The 24,895-nt window shown below is 39.2% G+C and overlaps 1 protein-coding gene across 2 annotated transcripts in view; it reads right to left on the reverse strand.

Moving 5' to 3' along the window:
• Positions 1-24,895, reverse strand: part of CENPU (centromere protein U) — a 39,465-nt gene that overhangs the window by 9,051 nt on the left and 5,519 nt on the right. For both annotated transcript variants that reach the window (XM_039468313.2, XM_074396701.1), the window contains exons 3-8: positions 23,972-24,089; positions 22,435-22,540; positions 14,735-14,795; positions 13,994-14,230; positions 9,753-9,822; positions 3,160-3,265 (exon numbers count right to left, since the gene is read on the reverse strand). In XM_039468313.2, the coding sequence (XP_039324247.2) occupies positions 3,160-3,265; positions 9,753-9,822; positions 13,994-14,230; positions 14,735-14,795; positions 22,435-22,540; positions 23,972-24,089 (698 nt within the window). The remainder of the gene's footprint in view (positions 1-3,159; positions 3,266-9,752; positions 9,823-13,993; positions 14,231-14,734; positions 14,796-22,434; positions 22,541-23,971; positions 24,090-24,895) is intronic.

Raw genomic sequence — 24,895 nt, forward strand, 5'->3', positions numbered from 1 at the left:
CAGTTACTTACAATGCCATTTTCCCCTAAAACATCAGGAGTCTATAATAAGCTTCCTATAATAGATTTGTGAATGGGAAAAGGATAACACAAGCAAGATGGTCTTGAGTGTGTTAAAAGAACTATGCTACTTTTAACAGGAAACTGGCTCTGGAATATACAGTACAGAAGAGTAAAACAGGCACTTCCCACAATGATAATGATGAGTTCACATGACAGGCTGGCTCCTTTCCCAGAACTAGAGGCAATACCACCAAGAAAATGGAGAAAGCCGTGAAAACCCTGAGGGGGAGGTCATGTAGAGAGGATGACTGCTGTGAGGAGTCCGCACTGTGGCCAGGACAGGAACAGACAGCTGAAAGAAGCTGATTACTGCCTCTTCCCATCATGGATCTCCTCAATAATGCACCTGATCCACCCCCACTCCCCTGCCCCTGCAGCAATTCAGACCTCTATCAGTGTGTCCTCAAGACTGAAACTGCAGTTGGGCTTGTGGGGCCTGTAGAAAAACAAGAAAGGCTGACTGACTTTGGGCAGCTGTTTCCTCACCCTTCCCTGGCCAAACCCCCATGCTGGAGAATGATGACTCACAGAGTCCATCTTTTCTTCCTGCTGCTCCTCTTTGGAGGGCGAGGGGTGAAGTGCTGACCTGACAGGCTGCTGAGATGAGTCGCTGAGGCTGCCAGATAGGGCTTACCCGACACCTCCTGCACTCACCCGCACTAACAGACTGAGGTTTGACCTTCTTCAATCCACATTGTCTGACAGAAGCTAACAGCCCGGGGGAAAATAAGCTCAGAGGCTGGAATAACAAGACACTGGAGGAACCCAATTATTTCAAAAAGAAAACACGTATCAGAAACCTTAACAGAAGCAGGTATTTTAGAATAGCTGATTCAGTATTTTAAATTAGCCCAACAGATATTCTGAGGAAGATATTAGCAGCATAAAACATGAATATAAGAAGACACAAAAAAGCATCAGAAATAGCCAGGTGTGGGTGGCTAACACCTGTAATCCCAGCTGTTTGAGAGGCTGAGACAGGTGAATCACTTGAACCTGGGACCATCTGGGAGGTGGAGGTTGCAGGGAGCCAAGATCACACCACTGTACTCCATCCAGCCTGGATGACAGTGAGACTCCAATCAAAAAAAAAAAAAAACCCCAAAAAACAAAAGCAGAAATATTAATATAAAAGCTAAGTTAAATAAAGAACTCAACAGATGAGACAAATGGTAGAACAGATATTTCTGAGAATAAATTAGCAAATCTAATTTCTTAGATTGAGGAAATCTCCCAGTGAATGAAGCAAAGGATAATAGAGAACAAAAAAGAAAATTAAAATTGTTTTAAATTCTTAGAATTAAAAAATGTAATGTGTTCAATAGCAATAGATTAAAAAAAAAAATTGGCCAGGCATGGTGGCTCATGTCTGTAATCCTGGCTAACATAGTGAAACCCCGTCTCTACTAAAAATACAAAAAATTAGCCAGGCATGGTGGCTCTTGCCTGTAGTCCTAGCTACTTGGGAGGCTGAGGCAGGAGAATTGCTTGAACCCGGGAGACAAAGGTTTCAGTGAGCCGAGATTGCACCACTGCACTCCAGCCTGGGTGACAGAGTGAGACTCCATTCCCAAAATAAAATAAAAGTAAAAAGTAAAAAAAACTTTGGAATGAAAAGGTTAGGTCCAACACAGTGAAATTTAAGAATATCAATGAAAAAAAAACCCAGCTCTTTAGAGAGCTAAAGAACAGACCACATATAAAGAAGTAAGAATTAGATAGACATCAAATTTTTCAAAAGCAACACTTGATGTAAAATAATATAAAGTTTCCAAAGCATTTAAGAAAATAATTTAAAACCTCAAATATATCCAGCTAAGCTGTCATTCAAATTCAAGGATATAATCAAAATAATCAGAGGGTTTAGAAGTTTTGAAACATAAAGAGCCACACTGAAGTGCTGGACAAAGTATTTAAACAAGAGAAAATGCATAGCTATAGGATGTTGCAAGAAAATATATAAAAGTGATCAAATACCTAACAAAATTTACTTATTGTCTTAAAAACACACACACACACACACACACACACACACCAAGAGTGAAAATTTTATCTACCTTAATCTAGAATTAAAGGTGGGAAGTTATAAACACATTTTTTTTAAGTTAAAAAAATTCAGAACATCAAAAAGTAGAATAAAAAAGTTAAGTGAAAACATTATCAACATATTGTTCAAGATACAGCGAAAATTACAATAAATGTTAATGGATTAAACTCAACAGTTGAAATTCAAAGACTGATATACTGGATTTAAAAAGACTAATAAGGAAATAAAAATTGAAGGCAGGCGTCCCCAAACAACAGCCCGAGGGCCGCATGCGGCCCCCTGAGGCCATTTATCCAGCCCCGCTGCACTTCAGGAAGGGGCACCTCTTTCATTGGTGGTCAGTGAGAGGAGCACAGTATGTGGTGGCCCTCCAACAGTCTGAGGGACAGTGAATTGGCCCCCTGTGTAAAAAGTTTGGGGACGCCTGATTTAAGGTCACAAAAAGGTTGAAAGTAAAAGAAATTAAAAAGAATGTAAAATCTGACAAATGCTAGCAAAAGAAAAGGATGATGCTTATTAGTATCAGGTAGAGTAAATTTTAAGACAAAGTATGGTTAGGAATAGGGTGGGTGACCAGATAAAATGTTCAATCTGCAAAACAGAGCAATTTTAAACATGATTTTCCTGATAGTCTCTAAATACATACTGTACAAATGAATATAAGTACCAAGAAAAACTAAACGTAGATCCAATAATTAGAGATTCTATTTAGATTCAGTGATCAGAAATTCTACAAAGATGATGTAGAAGGTCATGAAGAAAGCCTCAAAATTAAGAAAACAAATAGGTATCACCAGGCCATGATCTCTGACCACAACAAATTTAAGACAGAAAGTTAATATAAAAATGTAAATTTAAAAGTCTACATATGTGGACATATAAAAATATATAAATTCCCCAAAGAATTAAAGAAGAAATTACAATAAAATGTAAACATGTCTAAAACAATGACAATGAAAATGAGTACATAACAAAAACTATAGGATGAGCAAAAATGGTTCTTCAAGGGAAATTTATTACGTAAATGTACCACATCATCAAAAGACTTACGCATACTCTTGGTGGACTTTACCAAATTCAGGCAAAACAGCATTCATCTCCATGATGTCACTGGCTTTCTTTCCGTCTAGACACATATGCACAGTGTTGGAAGTATCTAGAATATTAAGATAACATGCTGATTATTCATATTTTGGCTATAGGTCCAGAGTTCTGAAAGCCTGACACAAAAGCAGTCCCATTGAATTGTAAAAGATACCGACCTTCAAGAATCAGAAAAGGAGCCGTACTCACTTCTTATCCCTGTGCATAGTCTTGCAAACCCATACATACACTTTCACTCTAACTGCTGTCTTGCTGGTTTTCCTATTTCTGCTAAAGCAACCAAAAGCATTGCTGTCTTTTAATCACCTGTGTCTTTCTTTAGTAGTCTGCTGTTATTTAACATTACTGGGGATAAGCTCTTCACTATTAGCTGCATTTTCTGAATTTTAATCCATCGGGTAGGCCACTCATAAGATACAGCAAGATTACTATTTAAGTCATTGTAGTAATATACAGTAATATACCAGACAGGAATCTGAAAACCTTGATTTTAGTTTTTTTTGAGACGGAGTTTCGCTCTTGTTACCCAGGCTGGAGTGCAATGGCGCGGTCTCGGCTCACCGCAACCTCCGCCTCCTGGGCTCAGGCAATTCTCCTGCCTCAGCCTCCTAAATAGCTGGGATTACAGGCACGCGCCACCACGCCCAGCTAGTTTTTGTATTTTTAGTAGAGACGGGGTTTCACCATGTTGACCAGGATGGTCTCGATCTCTCGACCTTGTGATCCACCCGCCTCGGCCTCCCAAAGTGCTGGGATTACAGGCTTGAGCCACCGCGCCCGGCCGAGCTTCTTTCTTAATAGTCAGAAGATCTCAGGTAAGTCGTATAACCTTCCAGGGGCCACTTCCTCAATGATAAACGGAAGAAATAAAACAATGCTCTTTTATTTTGAGACTCAAGCAAGAAAGTTTCTGTGAATGCATTTATAAAATCTATAAATTACATCTATAAAGTGTTATTATCAATTCCAAAGCATATCCCAATTTTTTCTTAAAAAAAATTTTTTTTGAGACAGTGTCTTACTCTGTTGCCCAAGCTGCAGTGCAGCAGCACAATCACCACTCATTACAGCCTCAAAGTCTAGGCTAAGTAATCCTCCCACCTCGGCCTCCCAAGCAGCTGGTACTACAGGTGTATGCCACTACGCCTGGCTATTTTTGAAAATTTTTTTGTAAAGATGGGGTCCCGCTATGTTGCCCAGGCTGGTCTTGAACTCCTGGGCTCAAGCAATCCTCTCTCCTCAGCCTCCCAAAGTGCTGGGATTACAGGTGCATCCACTATGCCCAGCCCCCAATTTTCTGTTTAATGTTAACATAAGCCATTGGCAGGATAGTTTACTCTTCTTCCCTAACTAACTCCTTGTTTAATACTGCAATACTGACAAATATACTGGGAGTTTGTCTCCAGATTCACAGTAACCTGAGCACAATTCCTGGCTGTGGTGGATTAATGACAGTCACCAATTCTTTGCCACTCTTCCCTATTTCCGTTCCCTTGAATCTAAGATTGCCCTATGATTGCCTTAATCAACAGAACACGAAGAAGTAAAACGCCAGGTCTCAGGGGATCCACAGCTTCTGCTTTTCAGCTCCCGCAATGCTCCCTCTTGCATGTCAACTGTCACATACAATTCTGACTACCAAAGAACAGGCAAGCCCAAGCTAGCCACTAAAAAAGAGGGCACATACAGGAGGAACAAGACACCAGACACATGAACACAGACATCTTAGACCTTCCACCCTAGCTCAGCCATTAAACAAACAGAATTGACCAAAGCAAAACTGTAAGCAAATTAAACAATGGCTGTTGTCTATCAGGGGCTGGCAAACTTCTGTGAAGTGCCAGACAGTAACTACCATTGGCTTAATGGGCCAACTGCTCAACTCTGCCACTGCAGTGTGAAGGCAGCCACAGACAATCCACAGAAGAACGAATCTGGCTGTGATCCAATAAAAGTCCATTTTCAAAAACAGGCAATGGACTAAATCTGAACTGTAGATATGTATGTATTTTTTGAGACAGAGTTTCACTCTTACTGCCCAGGCTAGAGTGCAATGGCACCCATCTTGGCTCACAGTAAACTCTGCCTCCCAGGTTCAAGCGATTCTTTTGCCTCAGACTCCTGAGTAGCTGGGATTACAGGCACGTGCCACTATGTCCAGCTAATTTTTGTATTTTTAGTAGAGATGGGGTTTCACCATATTGGTCAGGCTGCTTTCAAACTCCTGACCTCGAGTGATCCACCCTCCTTGGCCTCTCAAAGTGCTGGAGTTACAAGGATGAGCCACCACGCCCCACCCAACCCAGACATAAGTTTTCTAATCGATGTTTTAGATTACTAAGTTTTAAGGTAGTTTGTTAGGCATTAATACATACCCAAAACACTGGCTGAACCCACTTATGACAAGTTTTTTAACCTAAGTCTCAATTTATTCAGTATAATGGTTGACACATAAATACTTTGTCTTTGTTGCTACTAATTTCTAAAACAGAAACTGGTAGGAACAGAAGTTAGTAAAAGGTATTCTGATAATGTTTCCAGGCCAGACCCATAACACTGCTAGCCACAATTCAGCCACCACTCCCAATATACACAAATCCCTACTCACCTAAACTCAGGACTCCATGATTTCTAGAAAAACCAGTAATCTGAAAAAAGTGGTTCTGCTTTTATAAAAGACATAGTATCTAAAAATCTTATCAGTCTAAATAAAATTTTCCCCCAGCCCTCAGAACTAACAGTTTTTTTTTTTTTTAAGTTTAATTAAGAAACATTGGCCGGGCGTGGTGGCTAACACCTGTAATCCCAGCACTTTGTGAGGCTGAGGCGGGTGGATCACCTGAGGTCAAGAGTTCGAGACCAGCCCGACTAACCTGGTGAAACCCCTTCTCTACTAAAAATACAAAATTAGCCAGGCATAGCAGTGCATGCCTGTAATCCCAGCTACTCAGGAGGCTGAGGCAGGAGAATTGCTTGAACCTGGGAGGTGGAGGTTGCGGTGAGCCAAGACTGCAACATTGTACTCCAGCCTGGGCAACAAGAGTGAAACTCTGTTTTTATTTTGGCATCAAAATTGATTTATGATGAGTTATTTTATACACATGAGAACATTTTTAAGTGTGTAATATAAAAATGCCTAATAAAAGGGATGCCCATAGGACCACAGTACAGCTGAAGAGAGCACTGGCCGGGTGCATTGGCTCACACCTGTAATCCCAGCACTCTGGGAGGCTGAGGCAGGTGGATCACTGGAGGTAAGGAGTTCAAGACCAGCTTGGCCAATATGGTGAAACCCTGTCTCTACTAAGAAAAAAACCCAAAAAATTAGCCAGGCTTGGTGGCAAGCGCCTGTAATCCCAGCTACTCAGGAGGCTGAGGCAGGAGAATCGTTTGAACCTGGCAGGTAGAGGTTATACCAAGCAGAGATCACATTGCACTCCAGTCTGGGCAACAAGAGCAAAACTGTCTCAAAAAACAAAAGGAGAGAGAGAGAGCATTAACAAGACACTGGAAGCACTCTGCATACCCCTGACTCCAATGTTTTCTAAACTCTGTGTTTGTATTACGCTTCATTATGATTCTATTGCACAGGAATACATTCCTAAACAATGTAGAGTTTAGTTTTGCATGTTTTGGACCTTTTTATAATTGCTTATGCACCAGTATAAGTTTTGCTTTTGTATTCCATTCCATAAATATACCGCAATTTATCTATCAATTCTAATGTGGTAAGTTGTTTGCTGTATTTTGCTAGCATGAAAGACAATGTTAAGAGTACTTATATACATGATTCACAGCCATGTTCAAGAATTCCTCTAGTAAATATACCTACCAGCAACTGCTAGGTTTCAAAGTCTGAATGTTTTTTCAACTTTGCCAGAAAATGGCCAAAATTATTCTCAAAGTGCTTATATCTCTTTATATCTGCAGTGGTTAAGAATCTCCACTGACAGCATCTTCATTAAATATGGACTTGAGAGACTAAAATCCTTGCCAAACTAGAAGGTGCAAAAGGGTGTCTCATTGTAGCTGTAAATTTAAATTTCTATGATTAAGAAGAGACTCCTTTCAAATCTTTATTTTACTGTTTCGTCTTCTGTAAGAATGTTGGTGTCATCTGCCCCTTTTTCTACCAAGTTGTCTTTTTATGGATACTCCTGTATTTTCTCTAAAAATTGTCCAATTTTACCTGTGGTATTTAAGCCTTCAATTCAGAACTTCTTTTTAATGTGTGCAAGTCAGAGGCGGTCTCATTTTTCTATAGGGAAAACACTGTCACAGAACCACCTTTCCCATTGACCAGCAACAATAATTCTGTCATGCATTCATCAAGTTTCTATAAATGCAGGGTCTCTTTTCTGGTCTACCTTTTGGTGGTAGTGTCCCTAAGATTAGAATTAAATGTCTGTTAGATCAGGAGTCCCCAAACCCCTGGCCTGAGCTTTGCCTCCTGTCAGATTCTTAAAAGAGTGCAAACCTGATTGTGAATTGCACATTCGAGGGATCTAGGTTGTGAGCTCCTTTTGGGAATCTAACTAATCACACCTGATCCGAGATAGAACAGTTTCATCCCCAAACCGTCCCTAACCCCCATCCATGGAAAAATTGTCTTCCGTGACACCAGTCAGTCCCTGGTACCAAAAAGGTTGGGGACTGCTGTGTTAGACCTGCCCGTAAAACTATATAGAATTGAGGCGTTTTTGTTAGTTTAATAAAAAAACGTAAAACTAGTGTTTGAATTTAATAGTTATAGGATTATTTTAGTTTTCTTCTTCAAAATCCAGCTTCAATAGCTTTGCATTTTCTAGATACTTATGTGTTGCAATATAGGAGAGGGATGGTATCTCCTTTTCATCTATTTTGGAAGGGAACTGGATTCATTTATAAAATTTGTTTTTAATCGACACATAGTAATTATTCATATTTATGGGAATGTGTGATGTTTCAAAACATATGTATTGTGTAAAAATCAAATTACGGGTATTCGGCATATCCATCGCCTTATACATTCATCATTTGTTTGTGGTAAGAAGACTAAATATCCTCTCTTCTAGCTATTTTGAAATGTGTCATATTGTTAACCAATCACCCTACTGTGCAACAGAATACCTGAACTTACACCTCTAATCTAATTGTAACTTTGTACCCACTGACTAGCCTCTCCCTATCCCCTGCTCCCCACTAGCCTCCCGTATTTCAAATTTATTCAAATGAAGTTGTTCATTATATTCTTAGTAACATTTTTAACTGTGCAGCTTCTGGTAGGAGTATAAAATTATATTATACAACCACCTTGGGAATGCAGTTTGCAAAGTTTGGCAGTTTCTTGTGAAATTAAACATATGCCTACCCTATAACTCAGCAACTTCACTCCTTTTTATTTACCCAAAAGAAATAAAAACATATTTTCGCAAAAAATGTGTACAGTATGTTCACTGGCTGGGTGCAGTGGCTCACGCCTGTAATCCCAGTACTTTGAGAGGTCAAGGAGAGCAGATCACGGGGTCAGGAGATCAATACCAGCCTCGCTGGTATTGGTGAAATACCAATGGTGAAACCCCGTCTCTACTAAAATACAAAAAATTTGCCAGGCGCAGTGGCATGCACCTATAGTCCCAGTTACTTGGAAGGCTGAGGCAGAGGAAATGCTTGAATCCAGGAGGCAGAGGCTGCAGTGAGCTGAGATCATGCTACTGCACTCCAGCCTGGCAACAGAGCAAGACTATGTCTCCCAAAAAAAAAAAAAAAAAAAAGAGTTCACAGCAGCTTTATTCAAATAGCCAAAACCTGAAAACAACTCAGCTGTCCATCAGTGAGAGACTGGATCAACTGTGGTGTAATCACACAATGGAATAAGCTCAGCACTAAAAATGACACCAAACAACAGGGATGGACTGCAAAAAGACTATGCTGAGTGAAAGAAGCCTTACATAAAGGAGTACACATGATGTGATTCCATCTATAAGAAGTCCCAGAACAGGCAAAACTAATCCATGGCAGAAAAAGTGTCCTTGAAGCTACTGCCTCTGGAGATATGGTGTGGGGACTGATGTGAAAGAGGCATGGGGGAACTTTCTGGAGTAAAGCCTTTACATATTGACAGTGGCTTGAGTTACACAGGTGTTTGCATTTCCCAAAACCCAATGACTATACATTCAAGAGCACGGCATTTTATTGTACTGTATATACATTTTACATTCAAAGAAAAAATTGTAAACAATGAACTCCAGTTAATCATGTGCATACTGAAGTATTGCAGAGGAAGTACTGATGTCTACATTATTTTAAAATGCCTTAAAAACTGGACTAACGGATTATTTAATACTTGCTTTACTACCTACCTAATAAAGTAAATAATAAAATGTTAACTGTAAAATCTAGGGAGTATATGAATATATACTACAAATATTTTTCACCTTAATTGTATGTTGAAAATTTTATGTACTTACAATTTACTACTTTAATACATTAAGACTAGGGTCTTATTTCTCTTATGAAATTCCTGAATGAGTGACAAAGTATAAAGCATCATTTTCTACCTGAATCTATGGCTTCACTTCCTGATTTCTTCCTTTTGTCATAAGACATCTTCCCTTTTTTCTGAGTTTTCTGCAAAAAACAAAACAAAAACCAAAAAAACCCCACAGCATTTAATTTTTAAGAAAAGTTTTCTTTGTCTTAAATCATAAGGATTAACACTATTATCAAATTGTCATTCAGTATTTTAGCCGAGCACAGTGGCTCACGCCTGTAATCCCAGTACTTCAGGAGGCTGAGGTGGACAGATCACTTAAGTCTGGAGTTCCAGACCAGCCTGGCCAACATGGTAAAACCCATCTCTACTAAAAATAATACAAAAATTGGCAGGGCATGGTGATGCGTGCCTGTAATCCCAGCTAGTGGGGAAGCAGACACAGGAGAATCACTTGAACTCAGGGGAGTCAGAGGTTGCAGTGAGCTGACACTGCGCCACTGCACTCCAGCCTGGGCACAGGGCAAGACTCCATCTCCAGAAGAAAAAAAAATTAGCTACAATTCTCATTTAGTTCTAACATAGATTAGTTATATAAATTATCTACATTAATATATGGAAGCATTGCAAACAAACTGTCACACATTAAGAAAAAATAAAACTGATAACAGATGTTGCCTTGACAGAAAAACTGAACTTTCATTACTTAAGATAACATGGGGAATCAGCTCAAATTTCTGCTCTCAGCTGTGGTAAAGTAACAGCTTCCAAACTAGCTCTCTTGCCATAAACAACGATAAAATAGGGGAACAGGGTGGCAATTCAATTCAGGTTCTGGACAATAGGCAACACACAAGACTGAGTTCCTGGAGAAAGGGAAAACTTGGAAGGTGAACCCCATGACTGCCATCCCCACTCCACACAGTTTCTATAGTGAGCTAAAGTCTAAGCAGGGCACGACAATCCTACCCAGCTGAGAGGCACTTGGAATAAGCTGCTCAGATGAGAGCACAGGAGCCTGTGTTAGGGATGGAGGGCTCCTCAAAGTCCTTGTCAGAGTACTGCCCATGTGCTGGGTGAGACCACACAAAGCCTACCAGAAAGCACTATCATGGGGATAACAATATAATCGATAAAAAGGACAAACAGCACTGGGGTCATGGGACAAAGTAAATGTACCTGGGAAAGAGACAACTCACGGCTCATCAGAAACCATAAAGACCAGAAGACAACAGAATGGCATAGTTAAAGAGCTGGGGAATAAATCTGTCAACTCAGAATTCCATAGCCATTGAAATATCCTTTAAAAACAGTTAGATATCCTGTAGGCTGACAGGAAAAGATATCAAATGGAAACTTGTATCTACAGGCAGGCAATCAGTGAAATGGAAAAAGGAACAGATGAAAGACTACAGAACTGCTGCTGCTCATACTTTTCTAAACAACAACAACAACAACAACAACAACAACAACAACAACAACAACTCTTTCAGCCAGGTGCAGTGGCTCATGCCTGCAATCTTGGTACTTTGGGAGGCCAAGGCGGGCAAATCACAAGAGATGGAGACCATCCTGGTCAACACGGTAAAATTCCGTCTCTACTAAAAATGCAAAAATTAACTGGGCATGGTGGTACATGCCTGTAGTCCCAGCTACTCAGGAGGCTGAGGCAGGAGAATTGCTTGAACCTGGGAGGCAGCCCGGTCACAGAGCAAGATTCCGTCTCCTCCTCCCACCCACCAAAAAAAAAAGCTCTTTCAAGCAGAAATGACAATACTATATAAAGTTAGATTAATAACACAGAAGTAAAACATATGACAAAACAGCAGAGGATGGGGATGGATAAATGGAATACATAATATTGTTACATAATTACATTTATGTAGTGGGAGGGAGGTAGTTGTCAAGTAGAATGTATGAGGTGATAACACTGATTTTAAATAGACTGCTAATTTAAGGATATATTTTTAACCTAGGAGCAACCACTGAAAAAAATTTAAAAAGGTATAGCTAAGAAGCCAACAGAGAAAATAAAATGAAATACAATAATATATTCAACTAATCCAAAATGAGCAAGAGAGATAAAACAGAATCAAATGGAAAACAGTAAGATAGATGTGAAAGTCACCAAGTTTAAAATTACATCAAAAGTCAATGGACTTTCAGCGCAAGTTAAAAAAAAACACCTCCTCTATGTAACTGATGAATCAAGTAAACCATTCCCCCTCATCAAAAACAAAAAACAGTAAGGAGACAAAATCTCTGAACCACACTATCAATTACCTTGACCTCAACTGACATTTACAGAACACAACAGCTGCAAATTCAAGTGCACATGGGATGTTCACCAAGACAGATCAGCAACAGAGATCATGTTTTGCTTCCATTTACGTAAAGACAGGAAATAAAAATTAGAAAATATGTTTATATTTGTTTACATATACAAAAGGAAACTCAAAGGATATATAAGAACTATACGGTTACCTGTGTGTATGTTTAGCAGGTGGAAAGGTGAAGAAGACAGGGTAGCAGGGACACCTTACAATATTTTTAAAAGTTTCAAAACATTAAGCTCGAATGAATTAACAATCACCTATTAAAAACTTGACCAAAAGACGTTACATGTCAAGAATTTTAGAACCAATAGGACGACCGAGAATTTCCTTTTTTTTTTTTTTTTTTTTTTTAGATGGAGTCTCACTCTGTTGCTGAGTATATTGGAATGGTAGTCTTGGCTCACTGCAACCTCCACCTCCTGGTTTCAAGTGATTCTACTGCCTCAAACTCCCAAGTGGGATTATAGGCATGCACCACCACACCCAGCTAATTTTTGTATTTTTAGTAGAGATGGGGTTTTGCCATGTTGGCCAGGCTGGGCTTGAACTCCTGACCTCAGGTGATCCGTCCACCTTGGCCTCCCAAAGCGGTAGGATTACAGGCATGAGCCACCACGCCCGGCCTAAGATCTAGAATTCTTTTTTTTTTTTTGAGGAGTCTTGCTCTGTAGCCCAGGCTGGAGTGCAGTGGCACAATCTTGGCTCACTGCAACCTCCACCTCCTGGGTTCAAGCGATTCTCCTGCCTTACCCTCCCAAGTAACTGAACTACAGGCATTCACCACCACACCTGGCTTATTTTTGTATTTTCAACACATTGGCCAGGCTGGTCTCGATCTTCTGACCTTGTGATCTGCCTGCTTTGGCCTCCCAAAGTGCTGGGATTATAGGCATAAGCCACTGCGCCCGGCTATTTTTTTTAAGACAGAGTCTCGCTCTGTCATCCAGGATGGAGTGCAGTGGTGTGATCTGGGCTCACTGCACCTCCACCTCCCAGGTTCAAGCGATTCTCCTACCTCAGCGTCCTGAGTAGCTGCAACTACTGGTGCCACCACGCCTGGCTAATTTTTATATTTTTAGTAGAAACGGGGTTTCATCATGTTGTCCAGACTGGTCTCAAACTCCTGACCTTAAGTGATTCACTCGCCTTGGCCTCCCACAGTGGTGGGATAACAAGCGTGAGCCACTGGGCCCAGCCAAGATCCAGAATTCTTACCAGCAATTTTTTTTCTAAGGAAATGATCCAAGGAATGCACAAATATTTAACTACAACAAAATCCATCAAAGCACTTATAATTTTTAAAATAGCAATTCTTCATTAGTAAGAGATTACTAAACTATGCCATATCCATGAATGGAATGTTATGCATTCATTAAAATGGTATTGTTGAATACTTAATGACAAGTATATGATTTCACTTAGGGTAATAAAAGCTCACTGAAAGGACCAAACAGCATAGACCTAAAAACATGGTGGTTATTTTGGGTTATGGTATTATAGGCAATTTTATCTTCTTTTCTATACCTTCTAGATTTTTTTTTTTTTGGAGACGGAGTCTTGCTAAGAGAGCAAGGCAACAGCCCAGGCTGGAGTGCAATGGCGCAATCTCAGCTGACTGAAACCTCTGCCTCCCGAGCTCAAGCTATTCTCCTGCCTCAGCCTCCCAAGCAGCTGGGATTATAGGCACACACCACTGCACCCAACTGATTTTAGTATTTTTAGTAGAGACAGGGTTTCAACTATGTTGCCCAGGCTGGTCTTGAACTCCTGACCTCAGGTGCTGGGATTACAGGCATTAGCCAACAAAACCAGCCATACCTTTTAAATTTTCTAAAAAAAAAAAATTTCTATTACATTAAATACAAAATTTATCCTTGAAAATATGTGAAGGAAAGAGAAAATGTTTCATTTCTTCCCTAAAATTTTTCAATAAACTTTTTTTGCTCTCCAAGGGGATGGCAGACACTCTTACCAATTGACTTTCTATTGCCAAGTTCTCTTTTTCAACAGAAGGCTGGGCACTACGGGGTCCTATCTTTCTAAAAGTGACCGACTCAATTGGCTTCTCTAAAAGATCTGAAGATGCTGTAGTTGGAACAGCCTCATGTCGCTGTGTACTTATTTTCTCTGCTGATTTAACTTTTCTTCTTACATCAATTCCTTCAGTGCTTTCAGAGTCATCACTAATGGGCTTGAGCTTTCTTCCTGACTGTGTGAAAGAAAAAACAGCAGTACTTACATAGAAAATATAAATGCTTATAATTCTTACTGTAATAATAGAAAACTATCTAGTCCACGTTTCTCACTTCTAAACTTCAAAAGTGAACATAATAGGAAGACGGCAACATAATTAGTGGACAGAACAGGAAACCAAAATGAAAGGTTACAGTAAACACTCCCAACAATTTACCTTGCCTTTTAAAATCACAACCTAAAACACAGTACAAGAATGCTATGAAAATTGACAAGGTACATAAAGATGTGAGACCTCTTTAATGAAAAACACTTCAGATACAAACATATTTTGCTTTTTACTATAAAAGTATCTTTTAAAAATAGTACTTCATTAAAAATATTGCTGTGGAATATTTTCTCTATTTGCATCCAATCTAAACAGGAAATGAAATATTTTACAGAACAGTTTCTCTATTTGCATCCAATCAAACTATACCATATTACAAATTAAGGTAGAAGACAGAATACTCCTACATACCTTTTTTGCACTAATTTTCACAGATTCGTTTTCACTTGTTTCATTTCCAGAAGTGTCAGAACTATAAAAAGTACAAGCCATCAATATCTTGCACACATTCCATTTATATTTACATATGTCTTCTCTAAACTTGCTCATCCAACGTGAAAACAGACTTCATTTAATGAGGCGATATCCTACTTCTCACATATAAGCCTGCCACCTTCCCAGATTTAGTGGCTGTCTCCCACATCTTCCCACACCCAGGCCATCTGAGTTTCTCCCAGGCAAGCAAGTAACCTGTTCCATCACTGCAGCAGCTTGTGGTCATGTCTGAGAACTGCACTTTTCTCCAAGTTACCAGTCCCAGGCATATAGGCCCATCCTTAGGTGATAGTAAAGGGAACACCTTTTATCCTTTTTTCTCATAACCTCCCCTCCCCGACATCCCACTACTGAGACGGAGTCTTGCTGTCGCCCAGGCTGGAGTGCAGTGGTAATCTTGGCTCACTGCAACCTTCGCCTACTAGGTTTAAGCAATTCTCCTGCCTCAGCCTCCCAAGTATCTGGGATTACAGGTGCATGCCACCATGCCCAGCTAATTTTTGTATTTGTAGTAGAATCACGGTTTCACCATGTTGGTCTCAAACTTCTGACCTCGTGATCTGCCTGCCTTGGCCTCCCAAAGTGCTGGGATTACAGGCATGAAAAGGAAAAACAGCCCTAACTTCTGATGGGAGATGAAAATTCACCTTTAAACAGAATAGTTTAATACGACAAATTTATTTAACACCAACCTCAGAATGCAAAGGGCAGTGAATAAAATTACTTTAACATTTGAGAGGCTTTCCTTCGAAGGGTTTACTGTCTAGTAGGAAGGCCAAAGATGGTGCAGAGTGATGACCTGGCAAACATCTGACAGAGAAAATGATGTGGAGATACGGCTGGGGTATTAGGAAAGGCATCATGGTTATGACACGTGCGTTGACTCGTAAAAAAAAAAAACTTTTTCAGAAAAACAAGTGTGGAGAAGGGCATTTAAAGCAGATGGAACAGTTAACGTAAAAGCACAGTGGTGTAAAACAGCCCGGCAAGTTTAAGAAATGTGCAACTGAGCACAGATAGAATGTATTTTCTAAGAGAAGATAACGAATGCTAGAGAAGAATTCAAAGGCTATGAATGACAGGCTGCAGGGCATCCACAGAGGCATGCTGCATGGGTTTCCTACACTCAGCGGCAGCCTCCAGCTGCAGTGCCTTCTGGATCCACTGCAGCATTTGGGCAGGGGCTACAGCTGTGGGCAATCTCTAGCCAACAAGTAAGCACAGCAAGGGTCTGGGACCTGGCTGTTTCTGCCCAATACAGGCCAGGCCTCCTTTAGCAGACATCATTCTTCCAGAGCTCTGCAGTGGGTTGGTCAGAACCATAGGCACTGCGGTGCAGTTTGAGGCCATCTCTGCCCAATCCTGCTTCTTCCAACTTTATTTACCCTTCACCGGTATCACTAATAAACCCCTTCCATTCCTAACTGCCTCAGTGTCTACTCACCCAAGGATCCAACCTAGCACATGGGCCCTCTATGCCATGCATACAGGCAAAGGGGAGCCCTAACAGGAGGTGGGCACAGGAGTAAGACAAGACTGGTGTTTTTAAAAGATCACTCTGAAAGGTGTATGGGAGGGAAGGCCAGAGGGAAATGTACAAGAAACAAGGAGACCAGACAGGAAACTACCGCAGGAGTGCTGGTAAGAGTGAAGTTCCTAAACCATGGCAGCCACAGGGAGGTGGCAGGGGTGTGGAGAGGAAAAAGAGATTCTCAAGGAAGTTACAGGCCAGAAAAATGGGACTGGCCAGACAGAACATACCAGGACTGATTCCCAGATTGCTGGATTGGAGGGGACTGAGTGAATGGCAAGACCTAGATAATACCAAAAGAGTTCATTGACACTAGATGAAAAGGAAAAGGATGAAGCTCCGTTTTAACTTTGTTGAGTGTGAGGTGCCTATGGGCATCTAGAGCAATATGGCCAATGTGCACGACATCTTGGAACTCAGGAGAGGGGCTAGACAAGAGACAAACTTGAGAAACAGTGGCATAGAGGTAGTTAGAACTATGAGTGTGAACTGGGGTTAATGGGGAAGAGAGGGCTGAGAGCAGAATCATCTACACATAAAGAAAAAACAGGAGATGAAACAATCAGGAGCAAGATGGCTGAACAGAGGGTTCCACCAATTGTTCCCTGCAGGAACACCAAGTTTAACAACTAGCTATACAAAGGGAGCACCTTCACACGAAACAAGTCAGCTGAGCACTCACAGTGCCTGGTTTTGATTTCCTATCGCTGATAGAGGCACTGAAGAGGGTAGGAAAGAGTCTCTAGCCGCTGTTACCACCCCTTCCCCATCTCCCAACAGTGGCTGTGTGGCACAGAGAATCTGTACTCTTCGGAGGAGAGGGCAGTGATTGTGAAGCTTTGCTTTGAATTCTGTGTTGTCCTGTAACAGTGGAATGCAGAGAGGCTGAACTAAACTGATGCCCAACCATGGAGGGAGCATTTGGATTGGTCCTGGTGTGAGGGGAATCACCCATCTTAGCAGTGAGAGCTTGAGCTCTGACAAGCCTTGTTACTGCGGGCTAAAGTGCTCTGGAGCCCTAGGTGAGCTTGATGGGCAGTCTAGGTCACAAGAATGCCACCTTCTAGTATTGAGCTGGGCTTGGAACCAGTGTACGATGGGGGCATGTGACCTTCTCAGATACCAACCAGTGTGGCTAAGGATGTGCTGGCATCACCCCTGCCCCAGGCTCAGGCAGCACAGCCCATGGCTCCAAAAGAGACCCCTTTCTTCTACTTGAGTAGAGGAGAGGGAAGAGTGGAGAAGACTTTGTTTTGCATATTGGATGCCAGCTTGGCCACAGTAGCATAGGCACCAGTCAGGGTCATGAGGCCCCCAATGCAGATCACGACATCTAAGTTCTTCCAATTATCTGGAAAATCTTCCCAAAAAGGATAGAGCCAAACAAGCCCAGGCTCCAATGACTACCATAAATACCTGACTCTTCAATGCCCAGACACTGATGAACATCCATAAGCATCAAGACCATCCAACAGAACATGACCTCATGAAACAAACTAAATAAGGCACCAGGGACCAATCCTGGAGAAACAGGACATATGTGACCTTTCAGACAGAGAAGTCAAAATAGCTGTTCTGAGGAAACTCAAAGAAATTCAAGATAACCCAGAGAAGGAATTCAAAATTCTATCAGATAACTTTAACAAAGAAATTGAAATAATTTTTAAAAATCAAGCAGAAATTCAGGAGTTGAAAAAATGTAACTGACATACTAAACAATGCATCAGAGTCTTTTAATAGCAGAATCTATCAAGCAGAAGAATAAATTAGTGAGCTTGAAGACAAGTTATTTGAAAATACGGTCAGAGGAAACAAAAGAACAAAGAAAAAAACAACCATGAAGCATTCCTACAAGGTCTAGAAAATAGCTTCAAAAGGGCAAATCAAAGAGTTATTGGCTTGAAAGGAAAGGCAGAGAAATGGGGGTAGAAAGTTTGTTCAAAAAGATAACAGAGAACTTCCTAAATCAAGAGAAAGATATCAATATCCAAGTACAAGAAAGTTATAGAACCAACATCAAGCAGCTTTAACCCAAAGAAGACTACCTCAAGGCATTTAATAATCAAACACCCAAAGGTCAAAAATAAAGACTCTAAAAGCAGGCTGGTCCGATGGTGGCGGGTTATCAGAATTTATTAACATTAGTGTCACTAAAGTTGGTATACAACCCCCCAGTGCTGAAACTGACTGCCTTAAAAAAACAAAAAGAATCTAAAAGCAGCAAGTGCAAACAAATAACTTAAAATGGAGTTCCAATACATCTGGCAGCAGACTTTTCAGTAGAAATCTTACAGGCCAGGAGAAAGTGGCATGACATATTTAAAATGCTGAAGGAAAAAAACTTTTACCCTAGAAGAGTGTATCTGGTGAAATATCCTTCAAACATGAAGGAGAAATAAAAACTTTCCCAAACAAAAGCTGAGAAATTTTATCAACTCCAGACCTGTCCCAAAAGAAATGCTAAAGGGAGTACTTCAAGCAGAAAGAAAAGAACATTAATGAGCAGTATGAAATCATCTGAAGGTATAAAACTCATTGGTAATATAAGTACACAGAAAAAGACAGATGATAACACTGTTAACTGATGTGTATAAACTACACTTTCTATAAGTAGGAAGACTAAAAGATGAACCACTCAAAAATAGTAACTTTTCAAAACATAAACAGTATAATAAGATATAGGCATAATAATGGGTTATAAAACAGTACTTGGTAACTTCATGGTAACCTAAAAAAAAATACAACAAATACACAAAAAGAGCAAGAAATACTATCAGAGAAAATCACCTTTACTAAAAGGAACACAGGAACAAAGAAAAGGAAAAGAGGACCACAAAACAATCAGAAAACAAATAACAAAATGGCAGAAGTCCCTAATTAACAATAACATTGAATGTAAACAGACTAAACTATCCAATCAAAAGACATACAGTGTGGCTAAATGGATTAAAAAAAAAACAAAAACAAAAAAAACAATACAAGACCCAACGATTTGTTGCCTACAAAAAACACATTTCATCTATAAAGATACAGACTGAAAATAGAAGGATGGAAAAAGATATTCCATGCTAATGGAAACCAAAGAAAGAACAGGAGTAGCTATACTTATTTCAGACAAACTAGATTTTAAGACAAAAACTTCTCTTTAAGAAAACACACACACACACACACAAAAGAAAACACAAAAAAGGTTAATATATAATGACAAATGGTTCAATTCAGCAAGAGGATATAACAATTTTAAATATACATGCACTGAACACTGGAACACCCAGATATATGAAGCTAATACTATTAGAGCTAAAGAGAGATTCCAGTACAAGAGCTGGAGGCTTCAACACCCCACTTTCAGCACTAGAGAGATCTTCCAGACAGAAGATCAATAAAGAAACATCAGACTTAATCTGCACTGTAGACCAAATGGACTTAATAGATATTTAAACATTTCATCCAACAGCTGCAGAATACACATTCTTTTCCTCAGCACATGGATCATTCTCAAGTACAGACCATATGGTAAGTCACAAAACAAGTCTTAAAACATTTTTTAAAAACCGAAATAATGTCAAGTATCTTCTCTGCAGAATAAAACCAGAAATCAATACCACGAGGAATTTTGGAAGTTATACAAACACACAGAAATTAAACAATACGTTCCTGAAGGACCAGTGGGTCAATGAAGAGATTAAGCAGCTGAGAAATTTCTTAAGACAATAGATAATGTAAACACAACATACCAAAACCTATGGGATACCACGAAAGCAGTACTGAGAGGGAAGTTTATAGTTATAAGCGCCTACATCAAAAAAGAAAAACTTTAATAACCGAATGATGCATCTTAAAGAACTAGAAAAGCAAGAGCAAACCAAATCCGAAATAGAAGATCAGATTTTATAAATTTAACTCAACCCAATAAAGATAGCAACTTTGCTTCTAACTTAACAAGCAGCTCTTCAAAGTCATTATTACAAAAACAAACAAGGATAGCCAATAAACCCGTAAAAAACAATCAAGAAGCAACCAGCACTACCAAATACTTTGTTATTATTACAAAGCCTCAGCAATAATGAAGAGTAACAATGGTGCAGGACTAGACCAAAAAACCACTGACATTAAAGACAGAGGATAAACGGACCCCAATACAGACAGAATGTAATACATAACATGAGTGATGTCTCAGCAAGTGATGTACAGGAACAAAGGGTCATTTGATAAATCTGACTAAGAGAACTGAGCAGTCATGTGGAAAAAAGGAGAAAAGCTGCATTTATACCTCACAAGAATAGAAAAATCAAGGATTTTAATATAAAAATAAATCATAAAAGTTCTAGAAAAAACACGAAAGGATATGCCTATGACTCAAAATTCCTGAACCCTAAAAGAAAAGAGTTGATAAATGTATCATTGCATCTACATAAAACTAAATATTTTCTATGTGGTTAAAAAAACAACAACAACAAAAAAAACCATTAGGTGTTTTGTCAAAAGACAGATGAACAAACCAGTAAAAAAAATCTATAACATAGGGCTAATCTCACTAATGTTTAAATGAAGTCACGAAGAAAATGACCAACATCAACTAGAAGATAAGAAAAAATGATATAAACAGTTTTGCAGAAAAAGAAATTCAAGAGCTTTCGAGTCATTGCTGCTCAATTACTCCTAAGGAGAATAACAAATTAGAACTAGGCCTGGATAGCATTTTTGACCTATCACATTGGCAAAAATCCAAGTTTCATCTCACTTTGGTGGCAGTAACTATAAAAATGACAAAACCCACATTTCATTTGACCCAGAATTTCACTTTTATGACTATATCCTATAGATACACAGGCACAAGTGTGAAACAGCACTCCCAGTGTTACTGGGAGTGAGAGCACAGACTGGAAACAGTCCCACTGCCCATCCATACAGGACTGGGTAATCACACCAAGGAACACCTATACTGTGGAAAGGGAAGAAGAATGAGAAAGCTCCATGCATGTGTACTGAAGATGTATTAAGTGAAAAGAGCTAGGTTGCAAGCTATGCTGCCTTTCGCACACAAAAAAAGACTAAAATCTGTATTCATATTTACTTTTATATGCACCAAGAAATTCTGGAAGGACACATGAGAAATAAATAAGGGAGAGGGAAGAAGTGGGTTTTAGGAGCTAGGTGGATAACAGATGTTTTATGAAGACTTATTACAAACCTTTTCATATTTTTAAACCATGTGAATGTGTTCCCTATTCGAAATATTCCTCTCTAAAAATCACATTCACCACTGTTTAAAGTGGAGCACATGTTTTCCAAATGTATGACTTTTACTGATTTTCAATAACATGTAAAAGAACTGGAGTCTTCAAAATAACTAAGTACTATAAAACTTCCCTAATGCAGACAATCTCAAAATGACTTCCTAAGATTTCTGCCCAACTGGGATATTTAATAACTGCAGTTTTGATACTTGCTAAATACATTTAGTAACTGGAATTGACCTGTTACCCAATAGAGGTCCCTAAGTCAAAGAGCTACTATAGTTAATAATTTATAATTAGTACTACAGTTACTGAAGAGTTCTGTAGAACTCAAATTATATAATTTGCTCTCAAGTTGTCTCTATAAAATCATTTTTATAGAGATTTTCCTGACCTATACCTTCATATAAATCTGAAAGGCTCAAACCAATGCGCCTCCAGGACAATGCATCTGAAACAGTCTTTGTATTGCTTTGTAATTATTATCCACCATATACAAAGAAACATCTCATTTGTGATAATTAGAGAATCTGTAAATGAAAGGGACCTCTGAAAATCACTTAAAATTCTATGCTGGTAAAATCTTTCCCTACTTTCTTATCTGACTCAAAGCTAAACTATCTTCACAGGCATGATTTCTAGGATAAGGTATGAATTATGTCAGTTATCACAGCTATTGTAATTACTGTAAGTAGTGTCAATTATTAATAAAGTTTTTATGCCCCAGTTCTCTTGAGAAAAAGCATAACAAGTTGGCTCAAAGGATCTTATTAGCTTCTATCTTAAAGAGTTTCTCAGAAATCCCATTAACCATGAATAAACAATTGCTTGAAATACACCAGTACCTTCTTTTTGCTTCTTTTCCTGGAGAAGTTGAAGGAATAGATAAGCCACAATGTTTGGAGAATTCTTCCTCATCAGCATATATAGCTGTGCTGTGTAAAGGAGGATCTTTCAAAAGGCAAAAAAGAAGCACAACGTTAAGTCTGGCTATTTGGGCAGTACTGAAGTTTATTCCCTTACAATGGAATACAAAACAATCTTTGTTTAACTGACTTACAAAATCAAAATCAATTACATAGGCCACTTCCCAAATGTTTTTGATCTCACAACTCCACTCCCACTATAAGCCCTAGAGAAGTGAAAAAAGTCCACACAAAAACTCATACATATATGTTCACAGCAGTATTCATAGTGGCCAAAAAATAGAAATCACCAAAATGTAACTCGTAAGTAGATAACAAGCGGTTGCATATCCAAACAACGGAGTGTTACCAAGCTATAAAAACTTGTAGGAACAAAGTAGATACACACTACAACATGGACAAACCCTGAAAACACAAGTCACAAAGGACCAAGAGTCTAGGATTCCACTGATATGTCCAGAAATAGCAAATCCGTAGAGAGGAGGACATTCATGGCTCCAGGGGCTTCAAGGAAGGCGGAATAATAGGGAGTGACTGCTCAGGGGTACAGGGTTCTCTACAGGGTGATAATAATTTTCTGGAATTAGATAATGCTGACAGTTGTACAACCTTGTGAATAAACTAAAACCCAATGACATGTACACTTTAAAAGGGTGAATTTTATGGTATGTGAATTCATTTCCATTTTTTAAATTAGGGATTTTAGGTTAAGATCTTTTAGATTTAGATTTTAGATAAATAGAACATTTTTATCAAGTCATAATAAAAGACATATTCTGGCAAATACATTTCACCTTATAAAATGTATAATATTTTCTTTTAATAAAAAATTAAACCCAAGTCTTCAAAATTCTCTTAAAAATTATTCCAGCAAAAATGCCTGGCCACTGCAGTTCTGCATGTGGGTGTACACGGCACTTTCTCTGTCGTTTCTGTCCTCTTGAGTGTCCTGTGACACACAGTGACATAAGCAGCCCATTCTGACAGCTCACACACTCCTGGACAGCCAGGTACTGACCTTTTTTCCTGCACTCCCAGGAACACAAGTGAAGCTCTCCCACTGGTTCTCCTGAATCATCCCCTGGCCCCATGAAATTAGGACAAGGGAAAATTACCCATACTCTTCTCCTCCCTAAATCAATGGCTCTATCAAATGGTGGAGTGAAGCGAGAAATGTATTCTATGTTCCTCTTGTTACAGAGTACCACAGTAAGCGTCCTAATGTGACTGGATTGTTAAGGAACGCTACTAGAAGAGTGCTTCTTTGATAATGTTCCTAGCTTCAGTCTATTTAGAAGTGAGAAAAATTAATTCAAATTATCAAGTACTCCCCAAAGAACATACTTACTACATGCAGGCAACTAATTTTTATATTTGAAGATACTTCTATTTTTTTATTATGTTTGGCCTAAACGTTGTTTAGAGTTACGTTAGGATAAAGATTTAAAATACTAACCAAAGGTCTCATTAGGTTCTTCATCTTTCTCATTTTCACCTGGCCTGCCAACGCTTGAGACATCAGAATTATCAGGAAAATCAAACACATCAACAGACTTGCACTTTTGACCAGCTTTCTAAAAGTGAATAAAGTCGAAGTCATTGAGATGGCTCTCACAAAGAACATCACGAGGCTGATTTATGCAGCAAGGATATTCTTGTAATCACTGCTGCCTAAGGAAGCAATCCTTATGCATGGGGTGATGGATAGACTACCTATCCTGATTGGGTCATATACAACATAGTCATGTATGGCAAGATCAAACTGTACCCCACAAATATGTACAATTACTATGTTTCAGTTAAAATAAAGAAAGAAGCAACCAAATATAACATGTTTTGGGGACACAGACTCTTTTGATAACCTAAGGCATGGATAGGAAAACTTTTTCTATAAAGGACCAGAAAGTAAGTATTTCAGGCTTTGCTGGCCATAAGGTTTCTGTTGTGAGTACTAACTCGGCCACTGTTGCATGAATGCAGACAGTAACAACACAGAAAAGAATGAGCATGGCTGTGTTCCAATAAAATTTCACTTCTGAACACTTCAATTTGAATTTCATATCATGTTCATGTGTTATCAGATAGTCTTTTCATTTTATTTCAACCATTAAAAAATGTAAAAACCATTCTCAGCTTGCAGGGATATACAAAAACAGTTGGCAGACTAGATTTGGCCTATGGGCCAGTTTGCCTAAACCTCTGACCTGGGGAAAGTGATGGGTCCTGTCTCCAGAAATATGCCCATATACCCAAAAGTTCATAAACAGTTTTAAGGGTACACATGGGTAAAAACTCCTGACTAAAGGAGAGACACCAGGGTTTATAGTTTAATATATTGACAAGCCCATGAAGTCTGCTACCCCAAATCTAATGAGGTATG

This window comes from Saimiri boliviensis, chromosome 3, assembly GCF_048565385.1.
Source record: "Saimiri boliviensis isolate mSaiBol1 chromosome 3, mSaiBol1.pri, whole genome shotgun sequence".
Classification (NCBI taxonomy): Eukaryota; Metazoa; Chordata; class Mammalia; order Primates; family Cebidae; genus Saimiri; species Saimiri boliviensis.